The 16,024-nt window shown below is 32.3% G+C and overlaps 2 protein-coding genes across 2 annotated transcripts; both read left to right on the top strand.

Annotated features, from left to right (window-relative positions):
• The first annotated feature begins 1,115 nt into the window (after positions 1 to 1,115).
• Positions 1,116 to 8,025, top strand: LOC109798989 (beta-adaptin-like protein C). Its single transcript, XM_020359451.3, has 15 exons — positions 1,116 to 1,337; positions 1,922 to 2,119; positions 2,468 to 2,581; positions 2,690 to 2,940; positions 3,331 to 3,466; positions 3,577 to 3,756; positions 3,899 to 3,991; positions 4,453 to 4,664; positions 4,779 to 4,842; positions 4,929 to 5,108; positions 5,604 to 5,696; positions 6,042 to 6,436; positions 6,731 to 6,920; positions 6,997 to 7,200; positions 7,419 to 8,025. The coding sequence occupies exons 1-15, from the start codon at positions 1,251 to 1,253 to the stop codon at positions 7,716 to 7,718; spliced, it is 2,697 nt and encodes an 898-aa protein (XP_020215040.2). The 5' UTR covers positions 1,116 to 1,250; the 3' UTR covers positions 7,719 to 8,025.
• A 1,559-nt stretch (positions 8,026 to 9,584) lies between these two features.
• LOC109798797 (Saccharopine dehydrogenase) lies at positions 9,585 to 15,168 on the top strand. Its single transcript, XM_020359195.3, has 13 exons — positions 9,585 to 9,918; positions 9,999 to 10,096; positions 10,187 to 10,269; positions 10,376 to 10,502; positions 11,033 to 11,093; positions 11,458 to 11,555; positions 11,654 to 11,738; positions 11,960 to 12,083; positions 13,304 to 13,405; positions 13,551 to 13,615; positions 14,512 to 14,593; positions 14,706 to 14,785; positions 14,896 to 15,168. Exons 1-13 carry the CDS (start codon positions 9,692 to 9,694, stop codon positions 14,951 to 14,953), a joined length of 1,290 nt encoding a protein of 429 aa, XP_020214784.1. The 5' UTR covers positions 9,585 to 9,691; the 3' UTR covers positions 14,954 to 15,168.
• Positions 15,169 to 16,024: the final 856 nt, after the last annotated feature.

Genomic DNA, 16,024 nt, shown 5'->3' with positions numbered 1-16,024 from the left:
CTTCATAAGCAAGTTGCATTAATAAAAATAAAAAACTTAATCCATATCAAACAATTTAATTAAAGATAGTATGTTCATAAAATTTGGGGTACGAATGAGTGGAATCAAAATTAATTAGATCAATTTGTGGGTTTTGTGGGTTTTGCTTTACAAAAACATTGTTAGGATAGGAGGAAAAATAAAACCCATTAATTTTGTTTCAGGTCAAAATAGTCATATAGAAATAAATCATGAAAAAATTAGTGAGTTATTATTTATGAATACAAATATATTGCTTTAAACACACGTGATAAAAAATAAAAGAAATGACAAAAAAATAATAACATGCAAAACATGACAACAATAAAAAATGCAAATTCTAGCTCAAAGACAATCTCAAACGCCACAATATGCCCAAGAATATTGATATAACTCTAATCACGTACCAGACACAACTATGTCATGAAACCACAATAAAAACAAAACAAATGTACCATTTTTACCCACCGTGTGCAAGGCCACAAACTTAAACACCAGTATCAAATACGATAACAATGTCTGAGTACAAATCCTAAAACATTAGAATATAATATAAATAAAAATCTTACCTTTAAAAGTTATAACTTTGATCATAAATAGTTGTTGTTTTATTAAGGCTCAACACTCATAATCCTTAATTTTATAAGATTTAATGATAACAAATCTTATATTTAATAAAATTTAACAATTATAACCTTAATAATTCTATTTTATTATTTACATAAAACAAAATTGTTTTGATCGACTAAAATAACATCATTTTAAAATTATAAGACATGTGGACACTATTAATGAAATTATGCTTCATGTCATTCTTATAAGAAATTTCCATCTATTTTCATATATAAGAGTTCATAATTAAAAGACATACATTCTATTCAATAAATTATTTAAAAAACCATTTTACAACTTTTAATAATTAGAAAACTAAGAAGAAACCTTAAATTAAATTAAGTACCAAAGATATATTTTAACCTCAATAATATTATAGTTTATAATTAAAAAAATCTAACGAAATCTTTTGGTGTAATAATTATAAAATCTCTTTAAAAAAAAAAAAACTGAAAAAATTCAATGATGGTTGAGAAATTGGGAACGGCGAAGAGACGACACCGTTTTTGAACTGTGATAGTCATACGCATTGGTTTTGTAACGTTCTCTGCCCTTCCTGGTGAAGGCATTAGAGGGACACAGGGAAGAGGAAGCAGAAGGGCGCAAATTGAGAGAAGAATATGAGTAGGAACGATTCCAAGTACTTCTCTACCACCAAGAAGGGTGAAATCCCCGAGCTCAAAGAGGAGCTCAATTCTCAGTACAAGGTTTCCTTTCCATCCCCCAGATCCATACACATTCTCCTTTTCTCATTTCTCGATCCCAACATTCTCTCTTTTCATTATCAGACAATTCGCCAATGCCTAAATAATAACTGAACGAATAAGAATATCCCGATTTATACGACGGTCGATTGAGATTTTAATTTTAATCGCCTTATCTTATGCTTTCATTTTGATCCCCGCGGATTTAGTGCCTCAATCTCAACTTGGAACTTTCACTATCGTGATATTCACTTAATGACCTATGGAGCCCTCTGCAATGTTCCCGTTTTCGTTTTACTAATTTGATTGTTAGCGTGAGTGAATTTTGTATCATTCTATAGGTTGATGTCACTGAGCAGGCGATTGTTTATTACATTACTGTGTTGATAGGATTTGTTGATGTTCTGATTAACAACTCACCATATGGGAATTGCTGTTTCACTGTTTTTGAATTGGTGGACATCTTTTCTTGGACGTCTTTGTCTTGCATTTTATTGCCATTGTCGAAAACAGAAATGCCAAGTTGAGAATTGGATGCTAGAAGGCATGGGATGAGAATCTCACTTCTCTATTTTCATGTTTTGCAGGATAAAAGAAAAGATGCTGTAAAAAAAGTGATTGCCGCTATGACTGTTGGGAAGGACGTCTCGTCATTGTTCACAGATGTCGTGAATTGCATGCAAACAGAAAATTTGGAGCTGAAGAAGTTGGTTTACTTATACCTGATAAATTATGCTAAGAGCCAGCCTGATCTTGCAATACTTGCTGTAAATACATTTGTGAAGGTAAAAGCTGGAAGTAACATTATTTTTGTTTGTTTTCCATTCTTTTGTTCCTAATGTATTGGTTCTTCTGTTATTCTTTTGTACTTCTATTTACTATTTTATTTGTTTCCTGGCTTATCTTCACTATATATTCCCTTCCCCCTCCCCACCTTGTGCTCCCAACTTTTATATTGTAATAATTTAATCAAATTTTTATTCATTAACCCTCAGGGGCAGTTCCCCTTCCCCCCATAGAGATGTTTATCTGAAGACTGAAATCATAAATTAATACTCATGAACTGAATATTGTTCCCTGATGGAAGGGAATCTGAATTTGAATGTTGCATTTTTTTTTTAAACGATGCACAGGATTCACAAGATCCAAATCCTTTAATTCGCGCCTTAGCCGTACGGACAATGGGCTGCATTCGTGTTGATAAAATTACTGAGTATCTATGTGATCCCCTTCAAAGATGCCTAAAGGTACTCAAATTTTGCATGTGTCTAATATTAAGTTTGAAAATGACACTACTTTAAATTTTTTAGCGGCCACCTATTTGTAACTCTTACTTGTATGTGATATGTTGACAGGATGATGATCCATATGTTCGTAAGACAGCAGCCATTTGTGTTGCAAAGCTTTATGATATAAACGCAGAGTTAGTTGAGGACAGGGGCTTTTTGGATTCTCTGAAGGACTTGATATCTGATAATAATCCAATGGTTGTAGCTAATGCAGTAGCAGCACTTGCTGAAATTCAGGAAAGTAGTAGCAGACCCATCTTTGAGATCACTAGCAGCATACTCGCAAAGCTCCTCACTGCTTTAAATGAATGTACAGAGTAAGTTTATATTTTATATGTTTGATATTGTAATTGAAATTGAAATTTTTTTGATTTTAGCTATCTCTTCCTCTAAGATAAAAGATGCAATAATAGTTGGTAGATTCCGATGCTATCTTGAGCAGCTGATTAAGTTATGATTTTGTTGCTTCAGGGCAATATATGTTAATAAACCATCCGCTGTAGAGATTATAATTAATAGTAAACGGGGTGACAGTCTGGAGGAAGTCGCTAGGGAGTCTATTCATAAGACCAAAAAGTCTCACTGCATTATTTTGTCTAGTTGATTACTTGATTGTGCAATTTATTAGTAATTGCTTTCATCTTTGAATTTTGATCACATATTGCTCCATTCAATAAAAAATAACTTGCTTTTACTTAATGTACCAGATGGGGCCAAGTTTTTATACTGGATGCTCTTTCTAGATACAAGGCAGCTGATGCTCGTGAGGCAGAAAACATAGTAGAAAGAGTTACACCGCGGCTACAGCATGCCAACTGTGCAGTTGTACTATCAGCTGTTAAGGTGATTTTTTTTTCTGCAACTTTTTATGTTACCATGTGTTGGTGTTAATGCTTGAGGAACAATTTTGCATTTTGCCTGGTTTGCTAACCACAATATATAATAACATGTAGATGATCCTTCAACAAATGGAGCTCATCATCAGTACTGATGTGGTTCGGAATCTTTGCAAAAAGATGGCTCCTCCTCTTGTGACATTACTCTCAGCAGAACCTGAGATACAATATGTTGCTCTGCGGAATATCAATCTTATAGTACAAAGAAGACCAACAATTCTTGCACATGAAATTAAGGTAGCGGTCTAAATTTTAGTTTGTGAACTTGTCAGTTGTCACCGAGTTATAAATTTATAATATAATACACTTGGGCACTTGTGAAGAACTTTTGTACTCCATTGCAAAAGATAGAGTGATTATGGATCTTTTATTCTGTCAGGTGTTCTTCTGCAAGTACAATGATCCCATCTATGTGAAAATGGAAAAGTTAGAAATTATGATAAAACTTGCTTCAGACCGAAATATAGATCAGGCAAGCTTTACTTTCTTTCAGTTCGTATTTCCTTTCCCCTCCGCATTTTTTTTATATGGTAAAAACTGATTTTAGCTTAAACTGCACAAAATGTGTTTGACCAAAGACGTCTTAACCATTTTATCCTATTCCATGGAAAGGACTTATCCTTTAGCCATTTTAGCTCTTTTTTTTGTTATGGTTCTGTTTTCTAGGATAATTTATCCTTGTACTTTTTCTCTGCTCTCTAATGAAATTTCTTCGTCTATTGAAAAAAAGTTATCCTATTACATGAATGAAACTCACATTTCTTTTATTCATTTGATACAGAATCGCAGCTTTATCATTTGCATATCCATTTAATATAGTAGAACATTTTTTCCCTTCTAAAACTTTTGGTCCCTGCAACTTCACTCTATTTTGTATATTAAGTATGGGGTCAGTTTTGATTTTTGTTGACCTCTTGATTATGATATTGGCAGGTTTTATTGGAGTTTAAGGAATATGCTACTGAAGTTGATGTAGAGTTTGTTAGAAAAGCTGTTCGTGCAATTGGTCGTTGTGCCATCAAATTAGAAAGAGCGGCTGAAAGATGTATTAGTGTTTTGCTTGAATTGATCAAGATAAAAGTAAATTATGTGGTTCAAGAGGCAATCATTGTTATCAAAGATATATTTAGAAGATACCCCAACACGTACTATATTCTCTTATCTTTTATTTTTTTTTGGGGGGGTGGGGGACAAAAGATTGCTTAGTTTGTTTATTATCATATTCAAACTTTATTTGAACCTTTGTTTCACTTTTGCAGATACGAGTCCATAATTGCAACACTTTGTGAGAGCTTAGACACCTTAGACGAGCCTGAAGCCAAGGTATCAGTTTCTCTGTATGTCCTTGTAATTGTCATTTTGCATTAGTATGAATGCTTACCTTTTCATTCCCTTTCCTCTGTGGCCAGGCATCAATGATATGGATAATTGGAGAATATGCGGAAAGAATTGACAATGCTGATGAGCTTCTTGAAAGTTTCTTGGAAAGTTTCCCTGAAGAACCTGCACAAGTCCAATTGCAATTGTTGACAGCTACTGTAAAACTTTTCCTTAAGAAGCCAACTGAAGGCCCACAGCAGATGATTCAGGTCCAGCCACATAAATCATGTTTTATTCACACTTGTGTGTGGCTTGTTTTCTTGTATTTTTCAATTCAAAGGATATCTTTGGCATTTTTTCTGTTAGTATTTCTCTACCTTGAATTTCCTCAAACACCCATCTGTGAATTATAGATAGGGTTAACATGCGAGATGGTACTGATCTTTCTCTAGCAAAATCAAGTTGGAATACCCTTTACTAAGCATGCAAATCTATTCACTCCTTTCCTTCTTGCTTAGGATTTTTTTTAACAGAAATACGAGTCCTAGCATTACTTGAGAGTGAATATTTGAGATTTATATCTAAAACAATTCCCAAAATTATTGTAACAAATCCATAAGACAAATCCGCCATTCTATCATCACTCATCTAAGTTGGTTTTAAGAGTCTCCTTTATATTGTTCCTTAAAAATGGTGGAAGTTATTTCATGTTCATTCTTCATATGCTGCTATACTAAGTTTCACTTTATAGTTAATCATCACAGGTTGTTTTGAACAATGCTACTGTGGAAACAGATAATCCTGATTTGCGAGACCGGGCATACATATATTGGCGTCTCCTCTCAACTGATCCCGAGGTTTGATTGCTTGAATTAGAATTTTCTTCTTTGTCTGTGATCTTCTCCAAAATGTGGTCAATCTGTTGAGGTGCATACCCGACTGAAGATTGGATAGTCATGATGAACTTTTTTTTTTATCAACTATAAACTCTTTACAGAGAAGTTATTCATTTGTTTTATCATTCTATGCTAAGGATTAGGTGTACACACCATGACTGACCATTTGTAATTAATTAGAATTTAGTGCCTAACCGCATGCAAATGATAGTTTTTCCCCTCAGATTATTATTTTTTAATTTCCTTTTTGGACACCAATTTCGAGTTTTAGATTTGATGTACATGTACCTTGTTTATCTTCCCCAGGCAGCTAAGGATGTGGTGTTAGCCGAGAAGCCTGTTATAACTGATGACTCAAACCAACTCGATCCTTCTCTACTTGACGAGCTTCTGGTCAACATTGCTACAGTATCTTCTGTTTATCACAAGCCGCCAGATGCATTTGTAACCCGAACACTCTCGTCTGCCCAGAAAACCGAAGATGATGACTATCCTGAGGGAAGTGAAATAGGGTATTCTGAGTCACCTGCAAACCCTGCTAATGGTTTCACTTCACCACCAAGTGCCAGCTTTACAGCACGTGCATCTGTTGCACCAGCTTCACCACCACCTACTCCACCTGTTCCAGATTTACTTGGCGATTTGATGGGCACGGATAATGGTTCTATTGTTCCCGTTGATCAGCCAGCTACTCCTACCGGGTGAGTGAAACTAGGAAGTAAATTGTGGTTTACTTGTATGAAATTTCCGACTGTAATCTGCTATGCCCTTTAGAAGTGTTGCATTTAATTTTTTTTAAAGATTTTTCTTTTTAATAGAAATAGAGATTAATGACAATTTTTGCAATGCCACATTTTATTATTAAATATTAAAACTATTTCACTTGAATTTGGGAAATCCTATCAACACTCGTAATGGTTGAGCTGTTTCTAAAACCTTCATTACTTTGCATTTAATGAAATTATGCTTAATTAGTTTTTCTGCCCGGCATGCAGACCTCCATTGCCTATTGTACTTCCTGCTTCAACTGGTCAGGGTTTACAAATCAGTGCCCAGCTGACCAGGCAAGATGGTCAAATATTTTACAGTATGTTGTTTGAGAACAACACTCAAGTTCCACTTGATGGCTTCATGATTCAATTTAACAAGAACACGTTTGGTCTAGCAGCTGCTGGAACCCTCCAGGTTATTATTACACGTATGGTTTTATTTGGAGATATCTATCAAAATAAGTTCTAATAGATGGCTAGTTGCTTTTCAGGTCCCACAAGTGCAACCTGGAACATCAGTCAGGACACTCCTTCCTATGGTTATGTTCCAGAATATGTCCCAAGGTCCTCCCAGCTCAGTTTTGCAGGTGGCTGTAAAAAACAGCCAACAGCCTGTGTGGTATTTTAACGATAAAATCTCATTCCATGTATTTTTCACCGAGGACGGTAGAATGGAACGTCCCACTTTCTTAGAGGTATACTTTTTCATTCGTTTTATCCTTTTACACTGCAATAAAGTTTGATTCTTTGATGTGTAAAATTTCCAAGTTTTTCTTCAGTGAGCCTATTTTTATACATGTTACAAAGAAGGCTGAGGACAATGAGAAATTTATACAAATTCAATAACTTTGCCCCCTTTTATGATCAATACTTGAATGCAGAAATTGAAAACTGATCATTATCTGTGTTACAGACTTGGAGGTCCCTACCTGATTCAAACGAGGTTTCCAGGGACTTCCCAGGCATTGTGATTGGCAGTGTGGACGCGACACTGGACCGACTAGCTGCAGCAAACGTGTTCTTTATTGCAAAGCGCAAGAATGCGAACCAGGATGTGTTTTACCTCTCAGCTAAGATCCCTCGAGGGATACCATTATTAATTGAACTAACCACAGTGGTCGGAAGTCCTGGTGTCAAATGTGCAATCAAGACCCCAAGCTCTGAACTGTCACCATTTTTCTTTGAAGCCATCGAGACTCTTCTCAGGAGCTAATATTATGATGATTATTATTATTATTTATGTTGTTATTTTTTCATTTAATTTTGTTTATACATTGTTTTCATTAGCATCTTTGATAGATATTTTTCATTATTTTGGACACGGGTGGTATCTTCGAAATTTTTTTTACCCGCTTATATATAGCTGTGGGGTCTTGTGGACAGCGTTTGTTACAAGGTTGGATGGTTTGTAATATTCTGCTTTATTTGTAAAAACAATGATTACCTGGATGCTATTAACATTTTGTATCAAATTTTAGGTTCTTTACATAATCATCTCATTATAAAATTAGCTTGATCAAGAGGTGGAAACTGGTAACAAATTCATGTTAACAAATATAGTGTAAACTATAATCTCTTGCTTAAATTACATTGCTCTCCATTTTCATTTTAAAATCTTTTATTTTATCTTTCAAGGTCAAAGTTGATAATAAATATTTAAAATCAGCTACTAATTATGTTGAGAATTACCATAAAAGAAAAATTAAATTAAACGCTTATGCATTAAAATGATTTAAATATTAACGTTTTTAATTAAAGATTTAACATATATTGATATTTAGAAGAGAATAAAGGAGTAAATATTAGGCATCTCTCAAATGAAGGGAATGTAATATACTCATAAATATAATGAGTATTTTTGTGATGGGAAATTACTAAATCAACATTTATTAGTCTGACGGACATGAATAATTTTGTCATGGGAAACTAATAAATCAACATTTTCGTAGTCGAGGGTATAAGATATTGCTAAAATTTAATGAATTACGTTGAGATTTAGGGGTTAGTCATTTGAAATTAATTACTATTTTTTAGATGGGTTGGGTCACACTTATGAATGTAAGACATGGGTATCTGTGTGTTGATTACATCATGGAAATAAGACATGTACTGTTTGAATTAGTGGTTTATTCTTTGCATAATTTTGATTTTAGCTATTGTTTGTGATAATTTTTAAATAATATAACTTTTTTCCACACATAATCTTATTTAGAGACAATTATATTCAAAACATGATCAAACACTAAATGTAAACACTTATTTCAACAACCAAGATTCAAATCTTGGTTTGTTTTATTATGAGAGATTAATTTCTTCTATTAAATCTAACTTCTATTGATTTTTTATTCTTTATTTTCATATTAAATGAAGTTAATGTTTTTTTTGTTGCACAATGAAGTTAATTTTTACTTTTTTTATTCTTTATTTTCATATCAAATGAAGTTAATTTTTACTTTTGAATGTGATACATGGACTCATAATTTTCTACTTTTGCATTTTTATTAATTTGTTTTGGGGTTAAAATTTAAAATTAAATTTACTTGGGTTAGACCTTGCAAGCTTTAAGTTGTGTTGGTTTCCAAATCTAAGACGTGAAGTTGATTTATTTACTTGAAATAGATCAAGACTTGATTTGTTCCTTTAAAGTTTAAATAGTCTTACTTAATTTTAAGTTTTAACTTGACTATTTATTATTTAATGTCTTAGATATGATGAACGTTTTTTTTTTTTTTTTTTTTTTTTTTACTGGGAGATACGATGAAAGTTATTAGACGGTAAGGTTGCATTGAGTAAGCAAGCCAATTTTTATCTTTGACGATTAGAACATTTTTTTTGGTATATTTTAATATTTTATTATAAAAATCAAAATTAATTATAGTTTTTAGTGTGTTTGTTCTTATTAAATTAAAAATTTATACCGATTTCATTAATAGAAGTGAATTTAGATTATTTAATAAAAAGAATACATACTTGGTATGGAGTTATGGACGTATGTGGTATCGTTACTTCCTCATTTCTTTCTTAGGAAAGTATATAATTAATTTAGATATTTTAAAATATGCTGTGGTTGTGGCGTGGATTTTGCCAAGTATTGAGCAGAACAGGGATAAAGTGTGTTGTGATAACGGACGCACCGCGCGCGAAGTGTTGTAGAAAGAGAAAGAAGAGGAAACTCAATTGAATTCAATGCCGCCACTTTCACTGCCTCTGAATTTGAAATGGACGCCGTTGAATATCAAAGCCACCGCCACCGCTCCCGCCACCAGCAAGGTCCCTGAGCTGCCGCTGCCGGAGAAGATCCGAAACTCCAGAATATTGGTCCTCGGAGGAACGGGTCGGGTCGGAGGATCCACCGCCGTTGCACTCTCCAACTTCTGTCCCGACCTTCAAATCCTCGTCGCCGGCCGAAACAGGTCAGTCACGGCGAACGTGCGTCCTCTAAAATTGCGTTTGCGAGTTATTCTACATTTCTAATTCGTTGCACGTGCGACAGGGAGAAAGCCGAAGCTCTCACTGCAAAACTTGGCGGTAATTCAAGTTTTGCTCGTGTTGACATCGACGACGTGAATTCGCTGGAAACCGCGTTGAAGAGTAAAATTGCACTCGCTTCCAATCACCGTTCGTTGTCTTATGCTTGTGAATTGAAATCGATTGTTAATATTGTGAATGCGATCTGTGCAGGTGTAGATCTCGTAGTTCATGCCGCTGGACCCTTCCAATGTGCAGAGAGGTGTAGCGTGCTTGAAGCTGCAATAAATACTAAGGTTACTATTATTTTCAATCATCGTTTCTGAATTATTTTGTTTATGCTATGTGTGCATGCATCTTCACTTATACGCATGCATATATTTAATGTATATTTTTCCGCAGACAGCGTATGTTGATGTTTGTGATGACACAAGCTATTCATGTCGTGCGAAGTCCTTGATGAATAGAGCGATAGCTGCAAATGTTCCGGCTATAACAACTGGAGGAATATACCCTGGAGTTAGCAATGGTGCTTTTACCTATCTATCTTCATTGTTCTTTCGTTTCCAAATCAGAATCGGAATTAATGTGAAAATTATTTGATCATCAATTTATGTTAAACTGACGTGGATAGTACTTGATTATCAAAAGTAACACAGCTGTTCAGATGAGTATGAAAAATTGTATAACTGTTGATTCTAGTTTTATTCTTATCCGTACTCAATGTGAGGTAAAACATGTGTTTGGAATTTTGATTGACTGACTGATCCATGCTGTTTATATGGTGTGACTCAGTTCATAATTATTGGATTTCTTCTAGTATTCATGACTAAAGTTTCAAAAATATTTGAGGTGCATAGGTTAATTTCAACTTATGAGAGTAATTTGATTCAAATTGACCATATGTTGCTGAATATACAAGACAAAAAGTTCATGCAGATTGACAGTAATTTTGTTTGTAGATTAGTGTGAAGTTAGGGCAGATCACGATTTAGGGTGAACCGATCTTTTCTGTGTCTGCTGTATTTTGGTAGCTAACATTTCCTACAATTTTGTCAGTCATGGCAGCAGAGCTAGTCCGTGCTGCAAACGAAAGTAACGATAAGCCAGAGAGGCTAAGGTTGGTGGATCCTTTCATATAATTCCAAAGTTTATGATTCCTTTTTTTAAATGTAAATGTATTTTGGTTGATATGTCATTACTTATCTTACCGGTTGGATTTGTCATCGTATGTTGAATTCCTCGACATATTATGCCTAGACATTTAAGATAATTGAGAATGTAATGTAACATAGTGCACATCAAATGCATCCTTAAAGTCCTTCTATGTTATTAAATTTTACATTATCTTCTGAGGTGAAATAAGCATAGCAGAAAAATGACAAAAAAAATAATCCAAAAAGGACATGGGGAATATTCTTGTTTATTTATTTTCTGAGTTTCATGTTGATTTAGCAACTTATAAGCTACTATCGCCAACTCAGATTCTACTACTACACAGCTGGAACTGGTGGTGCTGGCCCAACCATATTAGCTACAAGCTTCTTTCTGTTGGGAGAGGAAGTAGTTGCATATAACAAAGGTTGTTTTCTAAGAGTTTATACAAGTTATTTATTTTATCTAGATTAAATTACCATTTTGTTTGTAGGATTAAATGATGATGCTGGAATGTTCAACTAGGAGAAAAGATCAGAATGAAGCCATATAGTGGAATGCTCAACGTCGACTTTGGAAAAGGAATTGGCAAAAGAGATGTTTATCTATTGTAAGTTTGTCGATATATAGAAACTTAGAAAGCATTGCAAGTCAGAATACCCCTTGCAACCTGATTCAAAACCAAAATAAAAAATACAAAATCTTCATTGAATCTGGTACTGTTTCAGTCATATCTCATATGATATCCAGTCCACAACAAATTGATTTAATTACCCCTATATATTTGCTTTCTTCAGAAATTAGGATCCCACTTCAATACATGGTTTTCAGGAATTTACCAGAGGTTAGAAGTGCTCATGAGATTCTAGGAGTGCCAACTGTAAGTGCTCGATTCGGAACAGCACCATTTTTCTGGAATTGGGGAATGGAAGCTATGACAAACCTTCTTCCTCCGGTATGCTCTTGAATCACTTGGAATGACTTGGTTGCAGATAAGTGCAATTGCTAATAATATGCATGGAAATATTATATCAAATACAATATTGACTTTAATAGGTTACTCGCTATATTATGAAATGTTACAGCAAATTTCTGCGTATCAAATCAGATAGCAAGTATTTCCTTTATACTTATTATGACATCCACGATGTCGTAAAATCCGATGTTATGATGCAAACAAGTAGGATAAGTAATAACAAAGTCAAGAATTAGTTTTGTAGGTTATATGAGCATTATACTAACCTTAGTTGATCTTTGGAAGGTTTGATTCAATTAATGAGCTGCATCTGATCTCGCACCTCCTTTGGTAATACACTAATTAATATTTTTGAGCCTATGCTTCGCAAATACGAACTTCTTACTATAATATGAATTTTACTAATATTTAGGTTTTGTAAATAATAAAATGAAAAAGGATGTTAGATTTTTTTCTTTTGAGTGTTTTGGTTTTTAAAATTAGGTTTAAATATGATTTTAGTCCCTTAAATTAAGGATGAATTTATTTTTGATTCCTCAAATTTAAAACAATTGTTTTTAGTTCTAAATATTTTTAATTCTCTAACAAAATTTGAATATAAAGACTAAAATCAGATTTTTTTTAAAATTATAGGAATTAAAAAGACCAGTTTTAAATTTGAGAGATTAAAAATAAATTTATCTTAAATTTGAGAAACTAAATACATTTTTAAACCTTAAAATTATATTGCAAAATCTTTTTTAGAAGGAAATCTTTTTTTTGAAAATTTGATTTTAAACTTTTATTGGAATGGCTTAGAAGAAAACTGAAAATAAAAAATTGGAACGGTCTAGAGTTTTTAATTTTAATAACTTAAAAAGAGATTGTTTTTAAAAATAGATTTCAAAATTTACTTCGATCAAGCATTTTTTTATTTATAAAACAAACAATTTTTTAAAAACAAGAAACAAACTAACCCTAATATTCTCACGTGATTTGTTTTAAAGATTTTATTTTAAAAATTGAATTTGTGCATGCTAAATTCTTTGACAATGATATCTGAAGAGCTATAACGGCATAACCCGAAATATCAATGTACAATATTTCATCTCTCCCTACCAATAGTAATTTATATAGGATTGTTATTTACTTTCATGAAAAGGGAAATTAAAGTATATATAGTTGATTATTCTGCCAATGATCTGTGACTAAACATGCAGGAGTTTCTGAGAGACAGAAACAGAGTCCGAAGTTTGGTTCAGTTGTTTGATCCTTTTGTTAGAGCAATTGATGGGATTGCTGGAGAACGCGTATCAATGAGGGTGAGGGGAGTGGAAAGGGTTAAACTAGTACTGGTTTAGCTATTTCTTTCTTCTAGAAGTTACTAGTTGTTATGATGTTTGTAAAGTGCGTAAATAAACTAATTATTTACGTAAAAAAAAAATCTTTTTCTTATCTAATGGACAGGTTGATTTGGATTGCGCAAGTGGACGCAACACTGTTGGTATATTCAGTCATAGGAGACTTTCAGTGTAAGTTTTCCTTTTCTCTAATTTTTGGGTGAAATTTTGAGTAAGTTTTAACCATGCTTTTATTAGGCTAGCTTTTGTTGCCTAAATTATCAAAAACAAAATGTATTTGTCACTAAATTTAAGGGTTAATTTTTTTTAAATACATAATATCAAATCATTAAATATATATATATATATAGTGACAAAACTTGGATAAAAAATTTAGAGGTACTAAATTAATTTTCTTATATATAAATTAAATTTTTTATTAATTAAAAATAAATAGAACTTCTCATTTTTTTACTTAATTTTTAATTTTATTATAATTAATAATATAATAATATACAAATATGATATTAATATATATATATATATATATATATATGAGTATATATAAAAAAAAATTTAATTTTTAATAAGTATTAATTTTATATTAATTGTGAATTATGTAAATTCTTACTTGCCAAATTCTTACTGCCTTTTTATTTGATAAATAGTAAAGGGTAAAAGGTTTTTACACATTCATCTAATTATAAACTGCAACCGTGTGTAAAATATATTTATTGATTTTTATAATGATCATCTTAAAAATTATACCAAGATTTTTAACTGATTGACAGTTTAAAAACTTTTACATGCCTTTTAAAATTTATTTATTTTGGTCTACCGCATTTCTACAATTTTACCGCACGAACAACTAACTGTCAGGAGAACTAGACACTTTAGCTTAACTGACCAAACGAAGACGAAATTGTGGAAACGCAGACGTGATGTAGGCTAACAACGGGGAAACCACACAATTTAGCATTTTTGCCAATAAATTGTGCATGCTATGAGATATTAATTTGATAAAGCCGGAATATAGTTGCTTTTTATTAGTAATGACGATTGACGAATGCAGTGGGCACGTTTTTCAGATCTGTAGGAATTGCAACAGCTGCTTTTGCACTTGCAGTTCTTGAAGGAAACACGCAGCCAGGAGTTTGGTTTCCGGAAGAGGTAAGTGTATCCAATTCACATTTTTTATGCAATTTTAAAGTGTAATGTTGAACATTTCGCAAACAAATTTTGCTTTCTGCTATATAATAATTTCATCGAATTCTAAATGCAGCCCCAAGGACTTCCAATTGAAGCCAGAGAAGTTCTTCTAAGGCGTGCTAGCCAGGGAACGTTTAACTTTGTGATGAACAGGTTAACTTTCTAATCTTAGTGCTGGTGTTCTGTATTATTGGCGACTTATTTTGGAAATTTATGACCATGTTTTTCTTTGTTTTATCGTCTTTCTTTCTGAAAATAAACAGGTCACCATGGATGGTTGAAACAGATCCAAAGGAGTTTGGGTTAGGAATATACCTTTAAGTCTTTCCGTACCAAAGCAAAAGTGAAATTCGGTAAAATTCTTTCTATTGTACTTCAAGGCTGTGTATAGTTCAGTTCTTGAGACAGCGTTCATTTTCATTCATGTACGGGCTTAATCGATGAGATGCTCATAAGAACAAGGCACTGTGCCTATCTATTTGGATTTGCTTAATGAAAATGAGCTATATCTTTCTCCGGTAGAAGAAAAACAAAAATCACATAATTTTGTTATTTGTGATTAGGATTTTGTAAGAGTTTCTTAAGTTGCTTCTAAAATTTCCTTCTTTTTTTTTTTTTTTTTCATAGAAAGCAACCCAAGTAATGTAAATGTTTTTTTTTTAAACTGCTATAACAATAAACTTAAGGTGAAAAATAGGGAATCTTAACTATTAATTAAAAGATCAAAGTTAAAATCTACTAATTATTTTTTTTCAGTTAAGGGTTATATATTATATTCTTAATTTGAAGCAAAGCTGTTATGAAACAAGTACATTTTGGATGATAAAAAAAATAAACTAGTACTTTTTGTACTACCACAGGTTATGAAACTAATATAAAATGTGTAGACACATATTCAACATAATAATATTATTGTTATTAATTTATGGATTACTTAATTTTTTAATCTTATAATTTCATAAGCTTTACACATTAGTTCCTATTTAAAAAAAATTAATTTTTATAATTTCATAAACTTTACACATTAGTTTCCATTTTTTTCGGTCTTTATGGTTACATAAGCTCTCTTTTATTTCTTATAGTTGTATAATTTTTCTTTAGTCCTTGCAGTTATATATATTTTTTTCTTTTATTTCTTATAAAAATAAACGACAAAAATTAAAGAACAAAAATAATAAATATAAAAATTAAAATAAGATATTTTTAGCTATAAGAATTAAAGAGCAAAATTTATAAAATTATAAAGACTAAAAGAATAATTAAACCTTAATTTACTTATTTATTTTTAGGACTGGTTCAATTAATTGCCTAAATTTATGTTGAAGTTTTGTTTGTTTTTAGTCCCAAGTTTCCCAGATGACATAGGTTGGATTACTTCTAGCTCGCAAGTGC

Source organism: Cajanus cajan, chromosome 8, assembly GCF_000230855.2.
Source record: "Cajanus cajan strain Asha chromosome 8, NIPB_CcT2T_4, whole genome shotgun sequence".
NCBI classification, from domain to species: Eukaryota; Viridiplantae; Streptophyta; class Magnoliopsida; order Fabales; family Fabaceae; genus Cajanus; species Cajanus cajan.
The sequence above is the reverse complement of the archived record's forward strand: the minus strand, read 5'-3'. Positions and strand labels throughout refer to the sequence as shown.

Bases quoted from the DNA above. Each gene is read 5' to 3' on its own strand.
- LOC109798797 (XM_020359195.3), top strand. From the start codon at position 9,692: ATGCCGCCACTTTCACTGCCTCTGAATTTGAAATGGACGCCGTTGAAT. The intron at 10,097-10,186 runs GTAAAATTGCAC...CGATCTGTGCAG, and splicing joins GCTGGAAACCGCGTTGAAGA to GTGTAGATCTCGTAGTTCAT. The intron at 10,503-11,032 runs GTGCTTTTACCT...CAATTTTGTCAG, and splicing joins ATACCCTGGAGTTAGCAATG to TCATGGCAGCAGAGCTAGTC.
- LOC109798989 (XM_020359451.3), top strand. From the start codon at position 1,251: ATGAGTAGGAACGATTCCAAGTACTTCTCTACCACCAAGAAGGGTGAA. The intron at 2,120-2,467 runs GTAAAAGCTGGA...AACGATGCACAG, and splicing joins CTGTAAATACATTTGTGAAG to GATTCACAAGATCCAAATCC. The intron at 6,921-6,996 runs GTTATTATTACA...GTTGCTTTTCAG, and splicing joins CAGCTGCTGGAACCCTCCAG to GTCCCACAAGTGCAACCTGG.